This window comes from Agrilus planipennis, unplaced genomic scaffold, assembly GCF_000699045.2.
Source record: "Agrilus planipennis isolate EAB-ADULT unplaced genomic scaffold, Apla_2.0 scaffold146, whole genome shotgun sequence".
NCBI lineage: Eukaryota > Metazoa > Arthropoda > Insecta > Coleoptera > Buprestidae > Agrilus > Agrilus planipennis.
In genome coordinates this window covers 457,110-481,796 of record NW_020438977.1, presented here as the reverse complement: position 1 = coordinate 481,796, position 24,687 = coordinate 457,110, and the positions used below count along the sequence as shown (strand labels likewise).

The 24,687-nt window shown below is 35.7% G+C and overlaps 1 protein-coding gene across 5 annotated transcripts in view; it reads left to right on the top strand.

Moving 5' to 3' along the window:
• The window catches only part of LOC108737702 (protein split ends), a 96,749-nt gene that overhangs the window by 65,933 nt on the left and 6,129 nt on the right, over positions 1–24,687 (top strand). For 4 of the 5 annotated variants that reach the window (XM_025975486.1, XM_025975484.1, XM_025975487.1 and 1 more), the window contains 4 exons: positions 646–1,095; positions 11,785–13,218; positions 14,052–15,556; positions 17,267–24,677. In XM_025975486.1, coding sequence (XP_025831271.1) covers positions 646–1,095; positions 11,785–13,218; positions 14,052–15,556; positions 17,267–24,677 — 10,800 coding nt within the window. The remainder of the gene's footprint in view (positions 1–645; positions 1,096–11,784; positions 13,219–14,051; positions 15,557–17,266; positions 24,678–24,687) is intronic. The other variant, XM_025975488.1, reaches the window with a different exon arrangement.

Sequence of the window (24,687 nt, the reverse complement as noted above, 5' to 3'; positions counted from 1 at the left end):
ATTATATATATAAATAAATAAAAAGTTAATGCTTTTTTGTAAATGATTTTCTTTCATATTGTCAAATTGGTAAATGCTTATTATCGCCATAAATAATTGAGTTTGAGTGTTGAAAACATTTAGTATTTCGGTTCAGGGTGCTTAAAAACATGAGAAAATTCAAAATTAAAATTTGTTGAAGTTAAATATTGTCTTTCAAGCACAGAAATTAAAGTGGAAGTGATTTCACAATTTTGTGTTTATCGTTAAATTGGAAGTCAATAAAAATTAGGCGAGGTAGGTTGGTAGGACACCTTCTCAGGTATTAAGGTCTAGTCAGAGACATATTAGAGGCGGAAACAGGAGTTAGGAGGATTAAAGGTAGACCTAGGTTAGATTACTGTTCGCAAATAGTTAAGGATGCGGGTTGTTCTAGTTTTAGGGAAATGCGAAGTTTATCTCAGGATAGGAAAGAGTGGAGGAACGTGTCCAACCAGTCTTAGGACTCACGACCTTATGATGATGACGTTAAATTGGCTCAAGATTTGTATATATACCTATGTACATTTGATTTTCTGTTTTAAAATTCCCTTAAACAATTTATATTATTTTCATTTTTGGATTGCACTGTAGATGTTTATTATATGCTCATTTTTTTTGGTACAGGTATGGCCGCGTTCAGAGTGTCAAGCTGCTGCCGGCACGGAGCACTAAGGAGGAGGCGTCGGGCGAAACGACCATGGCATGCTGCACGGTCGCATTTATGGACATCAAGAGTGCGTCCAAGGCGCACACAGCCGAACACAAAATTGACGACAGGACTCTGACCACCGAGTACTATGAGCCCGCTGCCATTCCGTCCTCCAATAGCAACAATTCCGCCTCCTCCACTTCATTATCCTCCTCTGCTGCTGCGTCTGCAACGAATGCTGCGACCGCGGCAGCAGCAGCGGCGGCTGCAGCGGCCGCAGCTGCCGCGACGGTTGCCGTTACGACTATTGCGTCACCTGGCGGTTCTTCGTCGAATGTTACTGTCGTGCACCAGAACAACATTGGCTCTACGTACTCCTCCACGTCTACCTCACCGGGAAACGGACGGTTTTCCAATAGTCACGGGTGAGGAACATACCTTGACTTTCATTAAAATATGCACTCATTTTTATTTCATAGTGAGAAGGATAAAATTTGTGTGTACTGTTTGAATTTACTACATTCTATTTCATTTGTGAGTAGGTACGGATTGAAATAACCAAAAAATTAGAAAGACGATGTTTCTGTGTTGTGTCAAAGTTTTATTATTGTAGCCAAGAAGAAGGCCATAGATACAAATAATAACTACATGGTTTGCTTAATGTACGGCAGGAGGCGTAAGAGCGTCACATAGTTTCGGTTGTCTGTTGCGCAGTAAGGTAGTGCGCATCTGATTTGCTGCTTCGGCAAGATTTTGTTTACGTTTTGGGTTTAACAGCTGATATTGTTGAAATTGATGCGCAGTCGCCTATCGCGCAGCGGACGATTGTGTTTTCTATCCTTCATTAGTGATGATGCTTTTTATACCAATTCGCTTCTGATTGAGTTGTTGCTTTTATATCTAGTCTTCTTGATTAGAGCATAAATTCTGTAATATTGTAACCAGCAGTTAAAAAACGAACACTCCATATGCAAAAGTTGTGGTTACTGACGATTCGTGTGAATGATTTCTCTTAATTTAAAGATAATTATTTGAAGATAAATACTTCAAAACATTTCTTGATTTGCGTTATATTTTATTGCAATGAAGTGTTTCTGAGAAAAAAATGTTCTTATTACGTTTGAAGGAAGGAAGCGGCGTTTCTAGTATTCGAAGTTCACGTAAACGAAATCCTAGGTTATAATAAATATACTAGAGCCCAGCAGGATGGTCACATTTAATCTAGTAATAAAATCAATAAAAGTTATTAATACCCCACCTGATTTTGAATTAGTTATGTTCTTTCTCTTTTTACATGAAAAAGTATTGCTAAAAAAGTATAAGAGTAACTACGATATGAAGTATTTATACAGGGTTGTAGCTAATCTATAAAATTTGAGAGGAAAATACAAAAGTGTTCGTTCGTATGTAAAATTACTATTATTACAGTTACTAATTACACATATGTAACCACTTATATTTAAAACAACATAACTTCTACATTGATAAATAACGAATGACTATTTTGAACAAAAAAAATGCTGTTTTTTTTCTAGTAAATTCTACATAACGAAGTGTGCATATTCCGTGTGTAGTTAAATAACACATTTTTCAAGGTTGTGTAATTGATAACGGCAACTAAGATAAAGAAGCCAAATAAATATCAATTCGTGCAGTTCCTCATAATAATAGTTACGCATCAAGGGAAGAAAGTGCGGCGTTCCTGACCGGTTGTGAATAGTGGAGGAGTAAATGCGATTTTTCAGCGAGAGGGTGGGGGGTGATAATGTTGCGTATCATACTTTCAGTAGGGGTATGATAAAGTACAGTATTTCTTATAAATTTTCTACATAAATTATCTTTAAAACTAATGTGAAAATTCTTTTAATTTTTATCCACTATAAATTACCTCAAATTAATGAGGAAAAATTGTTACTGCTGTCGCACCCTCCCCGGAAATCGAACCCGGCACCTTTACGTTACGCTTAATGGTCACAACATTGGTGCGTAAAGCTGCAACAATTTTTCGTCGTTAATTTGAGGTAACTTACAGTGGATAAAAAATAGATGAATTTTTTGTTCCATTTCTATGCCAAAAAGTACTAAAGTGGAAGGAGAATACTCCAAATACAATTTGGTGACATGTAGGAAGTTACAATGACTTTAAAGATAATTTCGTTTACAATGACAAGAGACCTTATTACTATAGTAACAATATTTTTCAAATTTACTGATTTACTTTAAACATTTTTCGGTGTACGTGTTACAGTTGGATGTTCGAAGGAAGAAAGCTTAATTTTACAACATATCGGATGAAATTATTTATGTATGTTGGCATTAGTTCTTTTAGAAGCATTTAAAAAGCACTAAATTACAGCGCCCTTACTTCTGCAAACATTAAAAACAATAGTTTACTAAGAAATGCTGACGTGGATGTGCTGATACTTCAGCCTTCATTCACAGTAATCACTAACTTTCATATATAAGGATTGGAGCACTAAAATTTCAAATAGATCACAAAAAAGACAGTAACAAATTGCTGTCGCTCTTAAATACATTAATAGCCTCTAAACATGGCAAACAAAGATTTAAGTAAACTAAAAATTCATTTTTAATTAGTTTTAATGAAGCTTTATTCCTGTCGTCCCGCCACTTTGGGTTCATAACAGAGAATAGAAAATACTCTTTCTGTTAATGCTGAAGTGGCCGGAACGGACAGCAAAAGTGACACTACCTTGAACAGATTTGGGAAATCAGGTTGTTCCTTAAATATGGCTTGCTATTTTTTCTGTGCAATATTATTGATGTAAAAATACTCTGAATTTCCAATAATCGCTTACAAAATTACGATGTTTTCTTAAGGCCTTAAATAGAGTATTTTTGCGTACTTTATGTGTCTTGTAAAATGTAACGTACGCACAGTCGAAATAGAGTACAATACTTTATTATAAAGTACGGGTGGCAACCCTAGTTTTCACCCTCACAGGGAATCGAACCCGTCAAAGTGGTATGTATAGGTACTTCAATGATTCTGAGATATTTATTTATTTCGTTGTTTTTGTTTGCGTTCCAACAGTAAATTTAACGGTAATACTGTTACGTAAAATCTGGAACCGACGCTGACATCGATTTAATAAAATAAAACTATTCCATTCAAATAGGGCCACATATTGCCCGATATAATATCAAATGAAACTTTGGAGTCACATCTGAATCACGTTTGAATATATTACCAATATTTCGTATATGTATTGAGGTATTTCAAATTAATTTACTTGTTTGCATTTTGGTTTACAATGATTCTTTAAAAAAATAGGTTCACTGTTTTCTTTTCATTTTAATTTGGAAGAGGGAATACATCATAGGATTACAATTTTATTTATTTAGTTTTTTTAGCTTAGGAGATATTACCACATGGTTGTAAAAATTATGTCAATTTGTATGTGAATGCAGCTTCAGATATTCATGTCAGAAAGTACATGGGCAAATCCCTAAACTAAAACCGAAACCAGCAGTAAATGCCAGTTTCCTTTATAATTATATGAATACGAGCAGTGGATAATAACTTTAAAGGTTAATTTTCATCGATTATTTTGTAAAAACCAAGTTTTTGCAAGTTAATTTGGATTATTTACTTTATTGAAATTATTTTTGTTTTCAATTTAAAAATTTCTGAGACAGAATGAATACAATACCTATTTAGAAAATACTACAAATGGCGCAGTAAACGCCATCTGTAGCACGATGCTACATTTTAGGATTACCTATGCTCCAACAAGGTCCACTTGTGTGGATATCTACTTGCTGAAAACGAATCCCGGCGTAGCCAACCTCAACGTGATAGGCACATTAGCTTAATCGAATAAAATAATTCGAAGTGGTCTGTATTCTGTCGAAACTGCCAGACGCGGATCGCGATTTCGATCTTTTTGGATCTCATCAGCGCGTCGCAGACAGCTGCGACAGAACACAGACCAATTTTTACCTGCTATCTTAACAGTGCGTTTTAGAAAATACTATAAATGGCGCAGTAAACGCCACCTATAGCACGATGCTACATTTTAGGATTACGTATGCCCTAACAATTGTAAAAATTGGTCTGTGTTCTGTCGGAGCTGCCTGCGACGCGCTGATGAGATCCAAAAAGATCGAAATCGCGATCCGTGTCTGGCAGTTTCGACAGAATACAGACCACTTCGAATTATGTTATACAATACCTATTTATTAATAATAGTCGTAAAATATAATTTATAATGCAATCCATTGCTCCTTCAATTAATTTTAACAGTAGCTACAAGGTCTACAATTTTATGAGATTTCAAACATTCAAAATTGCAATTTAAAGTATTATTAGAAACAATCGATAGGCTATTTTGCAAAATTTGATTAGATATTTGAATATCTTTTAGCTTGAGCAGTGGATTTTAGTGAATTGTCTTTTATATTGTATTGTGAAAGAATCTTTTTTAAGAAAATTGACATGTCGTCGACCCTGTGCTTAAAATATGTATGCGCCTGGATTCATATGCGTATGTATGTATGTATAAAAGCATTTATTGCGAAAGACGTTTGTTTCTCAATACAAAAAGAGGCAAAGGTGTGCCTTGACTTGGCCTGACTTGTAACTTGGCTGCCCGGTTTGCTTGCTTACGATTAGTTGATTGCCAGATAAAATATCTGTATGTGTAACTCTTGTTGCACTTGTACAGGTACCTACACAAATGTATGTATGTGTAATTAAAAGAAAGTTTCCGATAAATAAGTAATTGTCGCTAATGTTTGTCTTTTATCTTCTGTTGAAAGTTATTACCAATATGTAATTTATAGCTGTCTCTGTGTTATTTGTTACTGCCATTCAGTATCTTCATAAATAAAACATATAGTGCGATGAACAATTGACGGTATCGTAAAATACATATGTAATGAAAAATGTAGTCGTTTATATTTTCGAGTAAATTGATTTTTTTTTTAAGACCTCTAATGCATCTGTTTGTTAGCACCGTTTTCTCGGATTCCGTTAGATGTATTAGAAACTTGTAATTGGCATAGTAATAAATCTTATTGGCCCGCATATTTTCCACTAATTTGCACTCCAGATATTTAAATGAGGGCGTTTAAAAACAGCAGATTAATTTGCTTTCTTACGTGGTACCCCATCTCATTTAAGGGGAGGAGGGAGTTACTTTAGACGTACGTTACTCTTTCAATTTTAAATTTTAAAATAAACTATCCAAACAGGCAAAAATAATTTATTATCTAAGGAATGCACTTTTTTTATTAAACCAGAATAAATTCCTAACCGAAATACATAGTTGTGATAGCCTTAGGTATTCAAAAAAGAACATTGTATACATGTATAGCATCATTATCATCGTCATCACTATTCTAATAGAACAAACAGAATAGCTCAAAACCCCAACGCCAAAACACGACACTGTAGTTGTCCGAAGCACTTTTCGGTAACAAAGTTACCTTCTTCAGGGACTGAAGTAAACTAAACCTAAATGAGAACTAATCCTAATTTATACTGATAGTTGTTAAGGTTCAGTGAACATGACCCGAAGCCAACAAGGTAGATGTTCAATGGACCTTAACATCATCATCATAAACGTAATTAAACTAAACTAAATAGCGGAGATCCAGGGATGGGACCGTTGTCATTGTTAAGAACAATTTGTTTATTTTTATAAATGTATTATACATATAACCGCCAAAGTTTTTCCAATCTTCATACTATTCTAATATTGTTCTAGATACCTGGGTATTGTTCTGTCGTAGGTAGGTTTGTAAATGAAATTTAGATTAAATTAGGTAAGGTATCGAGGAAGAAGACGCGATCAACATCATTAAAGACAGTACAACTGTAGTTATAGATATACAGGGGCAAAAGATTAGTATACTTAGTTTTGCATATGATATTGCAGTATTAGCATCTAGCAAGGAGTTAAAGATAGCTTTAAATAAAATGGAAGCCCTAATGATAAAACATTACTGTATGAAAATAAATAAAAGTAAAATAAAAATACTGGTATATAAGGGTAGAAAACGCAGAGAAAGAGCGAATATAAAGATAGGAGAAGTAGCTGATTTTAGGTATCTAGGATGTCAGATAAGTCAGGACGGAAGGAGTAGGGATATAAGGCAGAGGATAGCGCAGGGGTCGAGTCGCCTTCAATAAAAAGAAGTCACTTCTATACTCGCGAATGTTTAATTTAAAAATTCTAAAAAGGTTGTTAATGATATATGTTTGGAGGACGGTGCTGTACGGGTGCGAAACATGGACAGTGGACGCGGCGGAAAAGAAAAGGTTAGAAGCTTTCGAAATGTGGTGTTACAGCAGGCGAATGATGAGGGTACCGTGAATAGAAAAGGTTAGAAATAAAGAGGTATTAGAAGGAATAGGAGAACAGATGACTCTATGGAAGTCAGTAAGAAATAGGTGAGATAGGTTGATAGGACACCTTCACAGGCATGAAGGTTTAGTCAGAGACATATTAGTGGCAGAAATGGAGGTTAGGAGGGGAAGAGGTAGACCTACATTAGATTACTGTTCGCGAATAGTTAAGGATATGGGTTGTTCTAGTTTTAGGGAAATACGAAGATTAGCTTAGGATAGGAAAGAGTGGAGGTGCGTGTCCAACCAGTCTTAGGACTGACGACCTTGATGGTGATGATCTGATGATGATGGAAGAACCCTGATTCACAAATACTAAGTTCTATGTATTATGTACCTTGGGCTTATGTTGGGTTATGGAAAACGGGAATTACCTACTTGTGTGAATTGCTATCTACCAGGGAGTAAGTAGTATCTATGTAGCAGGTTAGATTATGGAGGGAAGGTTTCTTTGATTGATATGTGTTAATTACTACACAAGAGAGAGAAATGTTTCCCTGACTGGCATATGCGAAGTGCTATGCACCTTTAACGGGGATATGATTCGTCCAAATTGTATAATAATATTTTAGGTATCTATTTACGGTTCTAGCGTTAGTAATATTTGTAATATAATTTTGTGGAGCTTTAATAAAAGAACGAAGCTGGCTAAATAACCTGTTTGCAATATCCTGGATGTTACGGTTTAATCGGGATATGTAATTAAAAATTTAAAAAATTTTCACGCGTTGAGCGTGTTTAAATGCCAATGTTCGGTCGTCGTAGGGTCATAAATAAGACGTGGTGATAACATCGTAACCATCGAAAGTAGGCCATTTAGTTAGTATCATTTTTTATTAGACGTAGTAATCGTCAGCTAATTCAAGAATATTCGGTCACCAGATCTCAGCTGCACAAAATATGTTGCAAATATAAATCTACCTACTTTACAACCATCAATACGTTTAGAACCAAAATTAATGTAAAACCGGTAATTACTAATTTGCCAGATATTTGAGAATAACTAATTTCCCTGACCCTTGTCCATTTGCATCTTTTGTAGCCGTCCAGTTTACTTTATGAACTTATGAGAAATTATCATTGACTCGAAAATAAAGGGAACTTTTTAGTATTTGTTTTTTTTTTTGTATAAAGTGATTGCGGGCTGATCTAGTAGTTGTGTAATGATATCCTAATACATATAAGGGTTTATTAAAATGTAATTAAATGCGACAAAGGGAGGACAGTTATAAATATGTTGAAAAGTGTCGTATTTGATGGGCGATTCAAAGAATTGGATAATGGGCTCAAATCTCAAAAATATGATTTCGTAAGATTAACCCAGACATATCCGCAATAAATTCTAATTGGGTTTATTTTTAACTGTTTATCGCTTTGCTTTGATAAGTTACACTGAAGGGGGCAACATTTTTTTTATTGGGGCATTAAAATTTTCAGTTAATTCAATTTATTTTTGATTGTTTAGCCGTACTCTATTCTGTTGTTTTCATGTTTATCTAGCATAAAAGATGATATTTTAAAAAAAAAAAAGGATCATTCATCAGGCATTTAATTGCTATTTAGTCGATTAGATTTAATTTTAATTTCATGTCACTACTCTGCCCTGGCTAAGTTTATTTGAAGTAAGCAAAATTGCGATATTTTAAAAAATAGCGTAAAATAGGATGGGATTATTAGAATAATAGTGAACATATTTGCCCCTCCCCTCCCTCCAGGCCGAGATCCATACGGCCTATTAACAAGTTCAGCACTCCTTTAGCCCAAATATTGTTGGATCTCAACTTCTTCCTATCTTGAGCTAATCTTCGCATTTTTCAAAAATATCGTAACTATTTGCCAACACTAATATGCTTTATCTCTAACTAGTTTTTCATGTATTATTATTGTGAATACTCTAAGATTTATGGTTTTTAGAGATCCCTTATATTTTATTAATGACGCTTTGTGACTTTGACTTTGTGGTAGAAAAATACTGTTATAGAAACTGGTTTAAGCGAGTCGAACTCGCGAATAATTATTTACTTATCGTATTATTTGATGTTTCGTTTTTGAGAGGGAAATCAGTTGTCTACAGAGTATGAATTACAGAATATTTGATAATATCTTACAAAATTACACTAAGTAAAATAGTTGTTCCTGTTTTGGGTAATAACGGTTCAGTTACATGTATATTATACTACTACTACATTTGAAAATGATTGCAAAAAAAATGGTATTAGGAAAAAAGAAAAGGACAACTCTGAATTTACCTGATCTCATTGATAAGCAAAGTCTTGTTACTGTTTAACATAAATTCTTGTTTATTTTGCAATGTTTTTATATTTCTATTAAATTTTTTAAGTATTACTTTTATTTTTCGATACTTTCTAATAATTCGGAAAATTCATTTTCTATGAGAAATTTAGATTTTTAGACAGGTGTTGTTTATTAATGTAAGGTAGGGTACATATTAATTTACTAATCTTAAATTTGGTTCCATGTTTTGCTTCTTTTTTAAAAAGCCATAGTCATGTCATACAAAATATCGAACTGAAACATGGATAGTTAGTTCTCATTAACTTTCCTACTATAAAAAAACAAGTGATTAGTAAAATATTAATTTATATGTATTACTATTGAATAAATCTCATCTTAACCGTCTACTAGTTAATGGATATAATTTTGTACATATTGAATTATAATATACAATATGTATTAAATATCTATCACTGTTACACATTAATATAAAAGTGCAACTTCCCTAATTTCTGGTTTTTGGTGAATCAGAAACGGTATTCCCATATTGCATTGTTTATTTTAGTTAAGATAATTGACAGCCTTAAAGTACCGAGATAAATACAGATACTGTAATGGCATTGTTGATTGATGTCGTCTTCTTAATTTTACAATTTTTATAATTGTAATTAGTTTATTGAATATTCGTTAGAGAAAATCTTATTAAAATCAATTATCAAGTCTGAAGCTTAAGTCTAACCGTCAGAACCATGAATAAAATCGAACGCCTTGCGCCATAAAGAGAACCCGTGTAGGTTAACTACCAAATAAAAGAAAAACATGGCAACGAACTTTTGAATGTTGTCTTGCCTAACGTAACGTTGTGATCCTAAGCAAATCCATCAGAGAAGAATTAGTAAAAATAAATAAGCAAATCAAATAAAACATACCACTTTGGTTGAGAATAGAACGCAGTGTACTTACCTCAGTGGTACAGAATCAGACGTAAATACTGCTACGTGATTGATCACATCAGTTTCTGTTTCCATTCGCGCCGCTAAACTGGTAATACTATCCTCTGAAAGTAGCTCGTAGGAAGTAACATTGGCAGAGTGGTAATCGTGCTCGGCAATATGGCATTTTTTTCAATTTGCTTATTTTTACTAATTTCTAATATATTTCAATCAATTTCAATAATATTTAAACCACAGGTTCCTAATGGCATTTGGAACAGAAAATGTTATAACACTTTTGACCTTTGAAGCAAAAAAAAATGTTAAAAAAAGTATGATAATTTTGATGCCGGCTCTGACAATTTCTAAATAGGTATGTAGTTTCAACGTACGGATGATATGAGTAATATCGATTGCACAAAAATTCACGGTCAGTAGGCCGATGTCCCTTGTTGGCGTTTGCTGTTAGTTTAATAGATAATTATTATTTCATTTGGGCGTTTGTTCCCTGTTTGTTTATTAGATAATTATTATTTCATTTGGGCGTTTTTTCCCTGTTTGTTTAAAGTGATGTTATTGAAGTGTTATTTACGTTTTGTTAAAAGTTAGAAATATGTTATAAAAAGTACGTATCGAAACAAAATTTGAGCTCCTCTTTGCAAAATCAAAATCATTGTTTATTAACGTATTTACATTGAAATTACTCAGTTGTAAACTGCATGACTAAAGTCGATTGGGAATTAATAATTTCATTCATGTATTTGCATTAAAATACATTTTACCTTCATCGAGTTAAGATGTGGTGTTAAGTTACGGTGCAGTCGAAGAAAATGCACTTGCAACATGTCGGCTTTATCTGAAGGGCGAATGGGCATTACCAACGCTTTTCGTACAATTATTATATTATATATAAAAGGTATTACGGATACTTATCTGGGATAAAATTCGACAAATACGCCGGCCTCATTGTATGACAAATGCCTGGTATGTTAATTGAAGCTAACGCTGGACAATTTCAGTACTTTTTGAAAAGTATCTACATTATTTTTCACTTCAACTTTTTTACCAAACTAATTATAGGTTCAAATTTACGAAGACGATTTGCGTAATTAATTGTCATTGGATTGCAAAATGTTATTACACTTTTTTGTTGCATTTTGTGTCAGGAGCTCGTGTTTTTTTTTTCTTAATTATAAACGCCACACCGTGTATAGAATCATTAGGTTACAATAAAGACAACACTCATGAAGTATGTGTATGTCTGTACATTTTATTTAATAACTCTTTGATTTTACTTCGTATTACTATGTTTAGAGAGGATATTTTTGTGAAATCCCGCTAGTGTGCCGTTGTCGGAGCTGTTGCTGTGACGAGACCGCCTGACAGCCCCATCAAACACAGCTATTAGTATATCTATTCTTGGCCATCCCTGTGTGAGGGATCAACACTTTTTTTTTTATTTTATTTTTTGTTTGATTAGAACATTGTACGACATTGTTTGCTGGATTTTTCTTCATTATTTTATTAATTTCGACAAATAAGGTCCCATTTTTAGTAGATCGCTTGTTTTTCAGCTCCGTCGACGAACATACAAATTTTCCGAGCGACAGATTTTACGATAGAAGCAACAGTAGTCGGCTAACGGAACCAGATTATATTCGTCGTTCGTCGGGCGCTGGCGCTGTTTACCACGACTCCAGGGGTCGTAATAGGGAACGCGTATACCGGAACGGTCCTCCTTTTGGTACCGCATCTGTTATCGAACGGCGGACGCTAAACAGCACGTGGCCATCATACGACACAGCTTCGATTACGACATTACCTACGGGTACGAGCAGCAGGTACAACTCCGAAACAGGGTATGGAACACCAGAGTCAACGGATCGGCGATCTACAGATTCTCAGAAAAGTACAAAAAAGAAGGCAAAATCGCGTTCGGGAAGCGGGTCACCTTCACCCAGTGGTAGTGCATCGAGTCGGACACCATCTCCGTCCCGGTCGCGAAGTAGCAGCTGCTCAACTACCAGCTCGACCTCCAGGGACACCAGCTCGACTAGTTCTCCAAAATCCCGACGGGTATCTTCTGTCGTTAATACAGACGACAAGAGACCTCTTGCAATATGTGTCAAGAACCTTCCTCAAAGGTCCTCGGATACTTCTCTTAAAGACGGGCTCTTCCATGAATACAAGAAGCACGGAAAAGTGACGTGGGTGAAAATTGTCGGAACCGGTCCCGATCGCTACGGTATCGTATGTTTTAAGAAGCCGGAAGATGTAGAAAAGGCGCTCGAAGTGAGTTATGACAAGCTATTTTTTGGATGTAAGATCGAAGTTGCCGCGTACCAAGGTTTTGATATCGACGAAAATGAATTAAGGTATTATGAAGCGGACGTGGATGAATACCATCCGAAAGCAACACGGACTCTTTTCGTCGGTAATTTGGAAAAGGAAGTTACTGCGTCTGATTTACGAAAACATTTCGATCAATTTGGCGAAATAATTGAGATTGACATAAAGAAACAGGGTGCAGTAAGTTCGTATGCTTTCTGCCAGTATTCAGATATTGCAAGCGTAGTGAAAGCTATTCGAGCTTTAGATGGCGAACATTTGGGTAATAATAGAGTTAAATTGGGATTTGGTAAATCAATGCCCACAAGTTGCGTATGGGTTGACGGAGTAGCGGACAATGTTACGGAAAAATTTTTAACAGTACAGTTTGACACGTATGGTGCCGTAACCCAAGTTGTGATTGACCGTGATCGTGGTCAAGCTCTCGTTTTCTACGAACAAGTGATGAGTGCTCAGGCTGCAGTAGCTAAAATGCGCGGTGTTAGTGTACGGGGTCGAAAGATCCAAGTTGATTTTGCTAGTCGCGAGTGTCAGGAAGGTTTTTACGAACACCTCGAAAAACATGGACATCCAACATCGGTCGTTGAAGAACGGCGTGATTCTTCGTCTAGGAGTTTCGAATCAAGTACATTGTCTTCAGCATCAGCAAGATTCGTTAGGCAAGTACATATTACGTACATACGTAAAATATTTATTTAAATAAAGACTTTTTAAATTGTAGTAATTATCTACTATGCAGTTATCTCGATATTCAATTTTTTTTCTTAGGTGTATTAAAGTCTCTATGGGTGGAAATAAGTAAAAAATGTAAGGGAAAGATGAACTTTTTAAACTCTTAATAATAAAAAGATTTTTTTGTGTGGTACCCCCTTATTTTTTACATTCTTATTTCCACTTACTGCAACATTAATATACCTACCATATCTATTTTTTAAATTAAACTACTACATAGTAGATAATTACTAAAAGTGTTTCTAAATTAAACTTTTTAGTATTCACAAACGGTAAAAGACTGGGAATATATATAGAAAAGGGATATTATTTATCGTTCAGTTTGTTTTCAAAATTTTTGTTTTGTTACAATCGTGGGTATTCAGATTAATTTTATAATTACTGATTTTATTTTTGCAGTTTTTTAATTGCATACAGTATAGAACAACAGTGGCAACATTGGTTTTACGCGTTAAAATTTTCTGATGACACTCTGTTTCAGGGTGAAAGACATCGGCAATGGGACATCAACAAACTGCCGATTATTGCAAGGATCTGAATACATATGATTGTCGATAATTTCTAAATTTATAATTATATTCTTTTTGTTTTATTTTCAATATTTAAGTAATCTGCTAAATAAATGTTATAATTAATTTATTGAATAGCTTATTTAACCCTGCCCAGAAGAGTAAATTGTTGGTTTTGTTCAATATTTAAAATCTAAACAATAAATAAACGACAAACAGCAATGAATTCTAATATATATTTTTAATTACAGATATGATTCGTCTTCGCGTCCTCGGACATCTTCATATAGCAGTCGATCTAGTGTTACAGGGAATCCGTGTAGCAATGTTGTACCCGCAATAGCGTCCCCAGGAACCCCGGGGTCGGTAACTCCTCGTGGAAGTGGTTCTCGATCACGGCTGGCGCGTTACACTGATTATTACGATCAAGGCATTGGTGATTATATCGATCGTAGTAGATATCGAAGTTATGATGAATACAGTCAAGGCAGTGCAGCATCTCACGATGACCCTTATGATCACGAATATGCCACGTATGTTCGTGATAGTCCTTCACATTTGGATGGTTTGGATACTCGACTGACGCAGCATCCAGATATTGGAAGTATTTTTCCTCAGGCTCCACCTGATATACGGAATTTACAGAAAGAACGCGTTCACCTTCTTGAACAACTTGAAGACTGTCATAGTTCTGGTGATGAGTTAATTAGTCCTAGAAAGCGTCTTAAACTCGATAGTGACGTTATAATCGAAACTAATCGGGACCACCATCATCGGAAAGTGATGGAAGTGCGTAGAACATCGGATGCTAGTGGCAAACATCATTCGCGGCGGCCTTCGGTTGATAACGGTGGCAAACACACGTTTCGTGAAGTGACAACTGGTTACGTACCACACGCAGTGTGTAAAAGACGAAAAACAGCGGGTAGTGATAGCAGCAGTGCGCGTGTGCATCACCACGATTTAAGCGGCTCAGAAAGTGTTGGTAGTTCTCGACCTGGTACGCCACTATGTGACGAACGGCCCGAACACTTCCCGAGCGAGCCAAGGAGGGCTACTCCACGTGAACGTGAAGGTCCATTAAGTTTACCTTTACCGAGGTTTGCAGCTCAAATAATGGGAAAAGGAAGCGTGTCAGTGGCAGGAATAAAAGGTCAAAAGGAGGCAACTAACGTGCTTGCGAGTCCACCACCCGCCGCTACTAGTCCCAGGATAGTAACGAATGCATTACCAGCGGTTCCACCGCCTGCTTCACCACCTCCACGACCTCCATCTCTTAGTTCAAATACTAGTGATAGTGACGTAGCTCCACCAAGCCCTTCGTTAGATGAACGAATACGTTCATTAGACGAAAAGTATGAAAAGTGGTCGGGTTCTCGAGCATTAAGTGCCGCCGGTGGAGATGCTCTCGCGAAACTTGATGCAACTGCCTCGGAGCGGTTTCGCTTTCGTCACAAACTTTTAGATTTAGACCTAAAGGAAGTGCAACCATCGGAAATAGTTAAGTCTGTGATGGCGAAGCGATCGGTGTTTGACGAGGACTCTAAACGTTTGGAGAATGTAGGTGAAAAATACGAACCGCGTGAATTTAGTTTATTCGCTAGAACAACTACGACATCAGCTATTACCTCTGTGACGATTTCATCGACGTCATCTGTAATGCAAAACACTGTACCTGTAACGCCGCTTCCTGCGACATCTCACATGAAAGTTCCCAGTTCAACCCCGACTATGCTATTATCGCCAAGAGCAGCTGGTAAGACCTTCTTTTCTTTTCAATATTACTTTTTTATTTAAAATAATGATTTCTCTTTCGGAATGCATGGCGTGCATTATGCATATATTTATACTAGATATATTTATTATATTCATATATAATTTTTTGTCTAATTGTGTCCTTTCAACTCTAGTACCGTCTTTATCCAAACCGATTCCTATACTGTCCCGTCGTTGTTTTTACCCCTTTGAAGTTGGCTTAATAAACCACTAACCAGGATGTTCAAAACAACGCCAGTTTTTGATTTGGACGTACAACAACTGTAATGCTATAATGACTAATTATGAGCCCACTTCAAGCTGTCTGCTTTTCCTAACCGATTTTACAATTTTTGCTTGACAACATTATTTATTTAACCGCAAACTGGTTTTCTTGTTTCATGGGTAGCGGTTAATTTTCCGTTTTTACGGCTAGTTTTCGAAATATTCTCAGCAGTTTTAAGCCCGATTGAGAATGCGCACTATAATTTCAATTGATATTAAAGTGGTTGTCGGGTTCTCAAGATCATAAACTGATGCTAATTTGAAAACAAAAAAAAAATGAATCTGCTGATTAGTAGTCTACATCATAAGCGATTTATTAGCGGCTAATCAGTTCGGTTTAAGCTGTCTAGGCTTTTCGTAACCAATATTACAATTTTTAACAATCGAAGTTAGCATGAAAATCGGTTTTTAGGTTCCTCATTCGCAATGGCTAATTATCCGATGAGCTACATGTTTATCTGCTAATTTTGCCATACCAGCTTCAAAGGGGTATTGCTTTTATCTGTTCGTTATTTTTCGTATGATGACATCACGTGTTCTACCGTTTTCTCATTCTTTTCACATAATCTACACAGTTTTTTGTCACTTTCTAGCCAGTATTTTACTTCCTTCCATCTATTTTCTGTTCTGAACCTAGCTACCATTTTCACATTCTTTTTTCCACCCCTTTTGATGGTAATCCGGAAATTCCATTCGTTTCCGTCTACACTGTTTAGTCTTAAAATATTCTTCAAATATCTTTCTTCGATCGCTTCTATCTCTTTTCTTTATTAATGCCCATGTATTTTCGTCGCATTTAGAAGAATACTTATCACCGTGATATTAAATTACAATAATTTTCTCTTTCCTATGCTCTATACTTGTGTCATGGTGGTTACAGTTCCTTTATATGCCCTTATTCCGTTATATTTCTTTCTGTTCTTCCTTCCATAATTTTCTTCTTTTTACTTTTTCAAATGCTTATTTCAAATCTATGAAAAGTGCGTATAAGTTCCCTCTCTTTTTTTCTGTCGTTTTTTACAATAGCTGTTTTCATTATATAAATGTTATATATTGCACTTCTTCCTTTTCTGAATCCTTGTTGAGTTTCTGGAAGAATCTTTACTCTTTCTGCCTTTACTCTTATCCTGTCGTCCACAATGTAAGTGTTGAAAACAGGATAAGAGCAAAAGCTACGCCGATACTCCTATAATTTTTTGTATCGCCTCGTTTCCTTTTCTAAATTGTTAATGTAGTTTCATCTTTACGAAGGTTTCTTTTTTTTTTCTCCTGCTACTTTCTGCATTTTAAATCTCGTAAAGTTGGAGAATACTGATATTGATATAAAATTTATATAAATACGAGTATTAATATATTTTTCCTGATAATATAGAAATTTGATAATTTATGTTAAGGACTTGATCATATTAACGTTTTATTGTTTCAGGAACATCTCTTACAACAAGTTTAACGGCTGTAAAAGGTCTTCAGTACCCTTTTCCAACACACCCGCCAATTCAACAACCAGTTATCGTATCAACGTCATCGCCAGTCATTAGTTCGTCGTGTATTTCAACTGTAACGACAACACTACCATTGAGATCAACTAATCACCAAAGTGATGTTAAAGTGAAACTTTCTGCTAGTGTCAGCACGCCTGTAACAACACAGTTAGCTACAAAAGTAACGTTAAATCGCAGTGTCACAAGTAATAGTTCGTCTTCAGTAACTCAAGCGAAATCTGGTGATAATGTTTCTCTCGCGATAAATTTAAGCGATAACGGCGGTGTTGCGTCTTTAACACGCAATGAGAGTAAATCGGGTGATAAAATAATGAGTAGGCGTGACTCTAGTACTAGTAACAGCAGTTCCCCAAGGAACCGTCGGAATAGTGAGAACAGTTTACGTAAACAAAACAGTGATAAAAATAGTGACAATTGTGATAATAATAGTGGTTTAAGTGATTGTCATATTAAAGACGATCGTAATGAAGAATTTTCAAAAGAGCAACAACATCGCATGGAAAAGGAATACCTTGAAAAAGAGAAACAAGAAAAGGAACGACTAGAGATGGAGAAGTTAGAAAGATTAGAAAAAGAACGTCTTGAGAATTTGGAAAGAGAAAGACTAGAAAAGGAACGATTAGAAAGGGAAAGGGCTGAAAAAGAGCGCGCAGACAAAGAAAGACAAGATCATATAGAGAGAGAGCGGCGACGTAGTCGAGAAGAAAGGGAGAGGCGTGAGAAAGAGGAATTAGAGAGGCGAAATCGCGAAGGGCAAGAAAGATTGGAACAAGAAAAACGAGAAGAGCAAGAAAAACGCGAAAAAGAAGAAAGCGAACGATTTTTGAAAGAACAAGAAGACCGCGTTGAAAAAGAAAATACAGAGAGGGAACAACTACAGCGTAAACGTGAAGAAGAAAAAAAACTAGACAATCATCACGAAAAAAGAAACAGAGATCATGTGAGGTACGCCAAAGAAATTTTTTCTAGTGACACAAAACATAAAGAGACCACTTCCGATGTGTCCAAAAGCGACAAAAATACCAAAGAAAGTAGCAAGTCGAAGGAGAACCAAGAGCATTCGAAAAAAGACACGTTTTGTGATACTAATAAACGGGACGAGCTCAAATATAAACACAATATCGATCGAGACGTCGAACGACGTAAAGAAAACACCAAAGAGAATAAAGATAACAATCTTCATGATAAAACGGCACATATTGTTAATGAAAATCACAAAGAAAACCACAAACATCTCCTTGAGAGCCGACATTTTTCTATTGATGTTGGTAAAATACAATTTGATATTCATCGTAGAAAAGATAAAAATAACGCGCAAGAAAATATGGGATTTAAAAGACGTATGAGTTTTCAAGAGACATTAGAGAATGTAGAAGAAGCGAAAAAGTTGAAATTAAGTCACGAACAAAACAAGAAACTCCCTGAACGCCGTGATTCAAAAGATAGTCGTTTAGATGAAAAAACAAGAAATAAACACAAAAATAACATTGCAAAAATAATTGAAGATAAAATTAGGCATGAAAAGCATAATAGTGTAAAAGATGTTATAGGAGAGGAAAAAAGAAAAGATAAAGAACGGGATAAAGAAGAAAAGCATAAGCATAAACAACTTAAAATCGAAAAGCAGAAGTCAAAAGAAAAAAACCGAGAAAAAGATGCCCTTATATTATCACAGAAAAGTAATAAAGAACCATTGTATAAAAATGAATCCAAGAGTGCTGATGAATTAGAGAAATATAAACAAAAGAAAGAGTTAAAAGAAAAGAGAAAGCAGGAAAGTTTGGACATTGACGAACAAAAAATAGAAGAATGTAAAAGGACTGACGATCGCAGAAAAGAAAAACGTTTATCTTTAGAGGGAAAATCTAAAGAAGAAACCTGTAACAAATCTGATGACAGAAGATCTCAAAAGAAAGAGAAGACTCGCAAAAACAATAGTTCTGATGCAGCCACTGATTCTGACGAACCTAAAAAGCAACATTCAATATTTGATATTGTTGATGATGAACCTGCCTATATTTCTATGTATGACAAAGTAAAAGCACGAAGTTGTAAAAATATGCAAAAACAAGAAGAGGAAAAAAGACAAGAAAAACTTAAGGCGAAATTCAATCAGCTGAAACAGAGTCGAGCCAAGCGTGAAGAAAAGAAACGATCAACATCTTGGGAGGAAGACACCGATTCTGAACATGAAAAGCAAGAAAGACCGTCTAAAAACGATAAAAGTCGTAGGAGTAGCAAGATGTTCATATTGAGTTCAGATGATGATGAACATGGAGCTAAAATTAAATCAAGAAAGAAGGGTGATTCTGTTATAGGATCAGATGTAGATAAAGGAAGGCAAATTAAATTAGATTTATTTGAAACTAGTGACGAAGACGTTACAAAGTCCAGAAGTTACCAGCATAAAATTATAAAGTCACGCATTGCAAGTGACTCTTCTGACAACGAGTTTAGGAAAACAGAGACTAAAATTAAAGTCGAACCTAAAACTGAATTATTTTCTGATACAGAATTTGATACAAAGTCCTTTATGGAATTGGAGGATACAAACTTGTTTAAAAAATCGGAAGTCCTGAAATATAATTTGAAAAAGGAAAAGAAAAGTAAACATGATTTGTTGGGATCCGAACAAATTAAAATGCAGGTTTTTGGCGAATCGCCTGTTCATGAAATTAAATCTGAAAATAAGTACGATGATTCTCGGACATTTGGTGATGTATCATCAGAAGAGAGTCATCATAAGAAAGAGAAAAATGAACTTAGAAGAAAACATAAGAAAAAGCAAAAACGTCAGAAACACTCTTTCTCGAGCGAAGATTCAACTAGACTGGAGGATATGCCTGCTGTTGTCAACAGAGAGGAGAGTATAGAAAAATACAAACCTATTGAAAAAAAGAAACCCCATAAAATGAAAGACAAGAAGCGTGATAAATTGAAACATGACGAAAAGCAAAAAGAGAAAGCAAAAAGAGCAAAAAAATTCAAACCAGAAATAGGTAAATCCGAACCAAAAGACAAGATAGAAAATATTTTCGGTTCATTTTCTGAGGATTCTGAACATGGCCAAAGAGAACAAGAACAACAAATTGACAATTTGCAGAAAAGTTTGATAGATAATTGTTTTGGAAATGATAAAAGCCATGCTCGTTCAATTTATATGAGTGATTCCGATGATGCACCAATGCCCGAAAAAGAGACTTCTAAGTTGGAAGAGAAAGAGCGTAATAAAGAACATAAACGGAAAAAGGAAAAGAAGCGTAGAGAAAGAGAAAAACGACAAAATGAGGAAGAAACTAATGAAAATAGCATGGACTATGCAGATCTTGGCAGGCAATTAGAAGACAATATCAAAGATGACAATTTAAATGAGTTTGAACAGAGTGAAGTCACTGCAGTAGATTTTGAAAGTAAAACTGAATCAAACTCAAAGGTCTTTAATTTCATTGAAAGTCTTGAATCAGACAGTGTTGTTAAAGAAGAAGATAAACGAGAGCAGCGAGAAAAGAAAAAGAAACGAAAGAAGAGCAAAGAAGAAAAACATAAACATCATCATCACCATCATAAAGATAAAATAAAATCTCCAGAAATTAAAAAGGAATCTATTGAAATTCCAAAGAAATCGCAAATAGAAAAGTCCACAGTACAGAGTCCGAGTCTGCCAAATATAATTAGCCCAGAAAGTCCACCACATTTTAAACCAGTTCCAGAAACTGATTTTTCTGTTTCTTCGAAGTCCACAGATTCAACCGGAAGTTCAAAAAGTTCTTCGTCGAAAGAAAAGACTCGAGATAAACTGATACCTTGTTTTGGTACTGTTATCGATGAAACTGTTCATGAAAATGCTGTCAAGTCTATTTCTGAATTTGAACCTTCAAAAACTAAAAATGCAGCTGCACTTAACGAGGAAGAAACAAAATCCGAAAAATCTGATGTTACAGAAGATAAACATCGAGTTGTTATATCCCAAGAAGAAACAGAAGATGCAGTTGCAGCTCTACTAGGAGAAAGTTTTGGCAGTAATAACTTTAGTAATACGTACACAGAAGATCAAACAAATTTAGAAAGTTCAGAACAAGAAGCTGCTGTTGCGGAAGAAAATTCAGCAGAAGATTTAGAAGAAATGAGACAAGCCGTACAAAGTTTGAATAATTCGACTGACATGGAGATAAAACCAGATACTCCTCAAAGCGAACATGAATTACAAATTGATACTGATACTGAAGAACAAGAAGAAGCTGGGTTGCGATTTGATCAACCTCCGGCAACCCCAGCAACCCCAGACATGGTGGATTTAAGTCACCCTCCTAAAACTCCCGATGTTCCTTCTTATTGTAGGCCCGAAGAACAGTCAAAGACTACAATTGTTATAAAGGCTACAAATTTGGGAAGTCCACCCTCATTAACTCCAATTAAACCTAATCCATCTGCTGCTGAAGTGAAACGAATTACAGATGATGTACCAGTAAAAAGTAGCTCTCCCGCTTTGACGGTTGTTTCTGAAGTGCCTTTATTCACGCACAAGAATTCACCTACCGAAATGAAGAAAGATACTCCAGATCTGAAGTCTAGTGGAAAAGGTGATGATCGACCTCTTCTTTTGAGGCCAGCGTCAGTGAATGTTTTACATGCTGTTGTGCCTCAAACAAAAGCTGCTGTTCAACCCCGTTCTTATAGCACCCCTCCTATGGTTAAGATTACTGAACCTGTAATTAGACAAATTACAATTTCGCCAAAAACTGACTCAACGTCACCAAAGGGTGGTACCGAAATAATTACGAAGGTTCAAACTATTCCTGTTTTACAGCCGTTAAAAACTCCTAATAATGCATCTATATCTCACAGTATCCCGCTAAAAATTCAATTTCCGGCAACACAAAATCAGCCCAAGCAGTCTCCTTCTACCACTTCTACAGCGGGACTTTTGTCTCCTAAAGTTTCAAGTACTGTTACATTCAGTCGTCTTCCAATAACACCTGTAATGGTTTCAACACCTTTCCAACCTACTACTATGTATTTGCCACAATCACTTACAGCTCAAACAGGGGAGTTAAAAAAGACCTCTCCACCAGTTATATCTTTTGAAAGAAATCAAGAAAGATCATACCAAAATCCTCAGTTCGCGAATGCTTCTCATCCTCCTACGCCGATGGTTATTCAAGCGAATGTCACTCTACAAAGAAATTTGCCATCTCATGGATTATTAGTCCCAGCTAAATCTCTCCCTTCAGGAAATTATAGCTACGTGCAAACGTTAGCATCGACTTCCTACAGCGCCAGCAGTCAGTTAATTTCTCCAAAAGACAGTGTGACCACTACTTGTGACAAATCAAAACCACTTACTGTATCAGTGACAGAACCACCGAAATTAGTGCCTACGAATCTTCCTGCATCTTTCGTACATTCGCCTGTTTCTAGTTCTTTAGGAACGGTGCAAACATCTTCCATTCTACAAACATTACCAAGCACTCAAAGCGCTATTTCCCCTAACGATGTAAACAAATCATTTGCTAAAGTTATACAAGAATCGCCGAAACTTCATTCTCCTGATACTGAAAAAGTAGCATCACAGATTTCTTCACCCTTGATGCAAAACGTAGTCAAAGGAAGTGAAACTCCTGTCATCATTACAAATACTTCTTTGGAAAAGAAACCAGAGACGACATCGTCCAGTAAGGAAACTTCCAAAATGTTGGAGATTAAAGAAAAAGAATCTGTTGTTTCAGAAAGTATTGGTAAAGAAGAGCAAATTGAATCAAAGGTAGAAGATATGGAACTTTGCTCTCCTATAATTAAAGATGATACAGAAAAAGAGCCTCTTGCAATTGCTAAAGTAACAGAAGAATTGAATAAAAGTTTACTCAATGAGGTGGAATCCAAAAATATCGAAGTATCAAGTAATGAAAATAAAAGGTTTGATCAAAATGAACCAGATCATCGGAATAATTCGTCGATTAACGAAAAAACTGACGAGGAAATGCCTGTCGATGATAAAAATGTGGCTGTTGATAACTTATCTAAAGAGAAATTACCCCCAAAGGAAATTCCTTCGGAAATTAAAGTTGAAGAACAACCTTTAAAACAAAATAAATCTGAACCGGTAGATACAAAAGAAGATAGTGACTATTGGTCTGCAAAAGAAGTTAATATTGATTCTGTAATTAAAAAAGTTGATGCACTTTGCTCTGGTGATGATGTTAGCGAACAGAAACCCGAAGTTACAAATGAAGAACCGAAAAGTGAAAAAACAATAGATTCTCAACATACATTAGAACTGTCTTCTGATAAAATAAAAGAAGACGACTTTAAATCGGAAAATGAAGTGGATTCTTTGATTGCTGCGGAAAATGAATGCTTAAATTTGAAAGAGGATGAAGTATCTGAAGAAAAGGAAATTAGTACGCGAAGTAGTAGAAGGGGAGGTGGTAGAGCAATTCGTGGTAGAAAAACTCGAGGTACTGATCGGGCAGGAGTTCAAACACGCCGAAGTAAAACGGCAAAAGAAAGTGGGGTAGTATCCAAAAGAGGTGGGAGAGGGGGGCGAGCGAAAGTTGAAAGAAAAACATCAAAATCAGAATCTGAAACTAACGATATCTACGAGTTCCGAGATGATTCTGATGAAAGCGGAGTCAATAAAGACAGACCACGTTTAATATTAACAATTAAGTCACCAGTTGTTGCTGGAATTGGTAATGCCCAAACAGCTGTTCTGAAGGAGGTTTCTAAAGAAGTCATTACGCCTCCAAAATCTGAAACTAAAGAAGATTTCACTTTACCACCCGCCACTAATACTAGAAAATCTCGCCGTTTGCAAGAACGTGATGTTTCTCGAAACACTGTTGATGACACCATTGAAGATGTTGTGAAGAACACAATTATTACACGGTCTGCAATTACTACTTCTGCAACACCTCAAACTAGACGTTCTACGAGACAAGCAGGTGCTAAAGTAGTACCAGAAACACCTAGAAAATCGCCCAGAGGAAGTGTTCGTAAAAAAGATCGTCGAAGTTCTGAAACCACAGATGATTCATCTGAAGAAAAAACTGCGAATAAACCTGAATCCCCCAAAAAAGATGAAAAAGACAATGTCCATAATAAAAGTCCAGTTTGTCATATTGAGGATACAAAACCTGTGGAAGAAAAAACAGAAATTGTTAAGGAAAAACCTCACGAAGGGTTGAAAGCTGCTGTTTTACGAAGAGTTAAAGGAGAGACAGAAAAACAAGAACCCATGACACTAATTGATCCTGTTACTGGTCTTCTCATGCCCGTAAGAGAATGTGAGGAGGGACGTTATATTCCAGTGTCTGGAAATGGAGGTCACATGCAAAAGTACGTATTA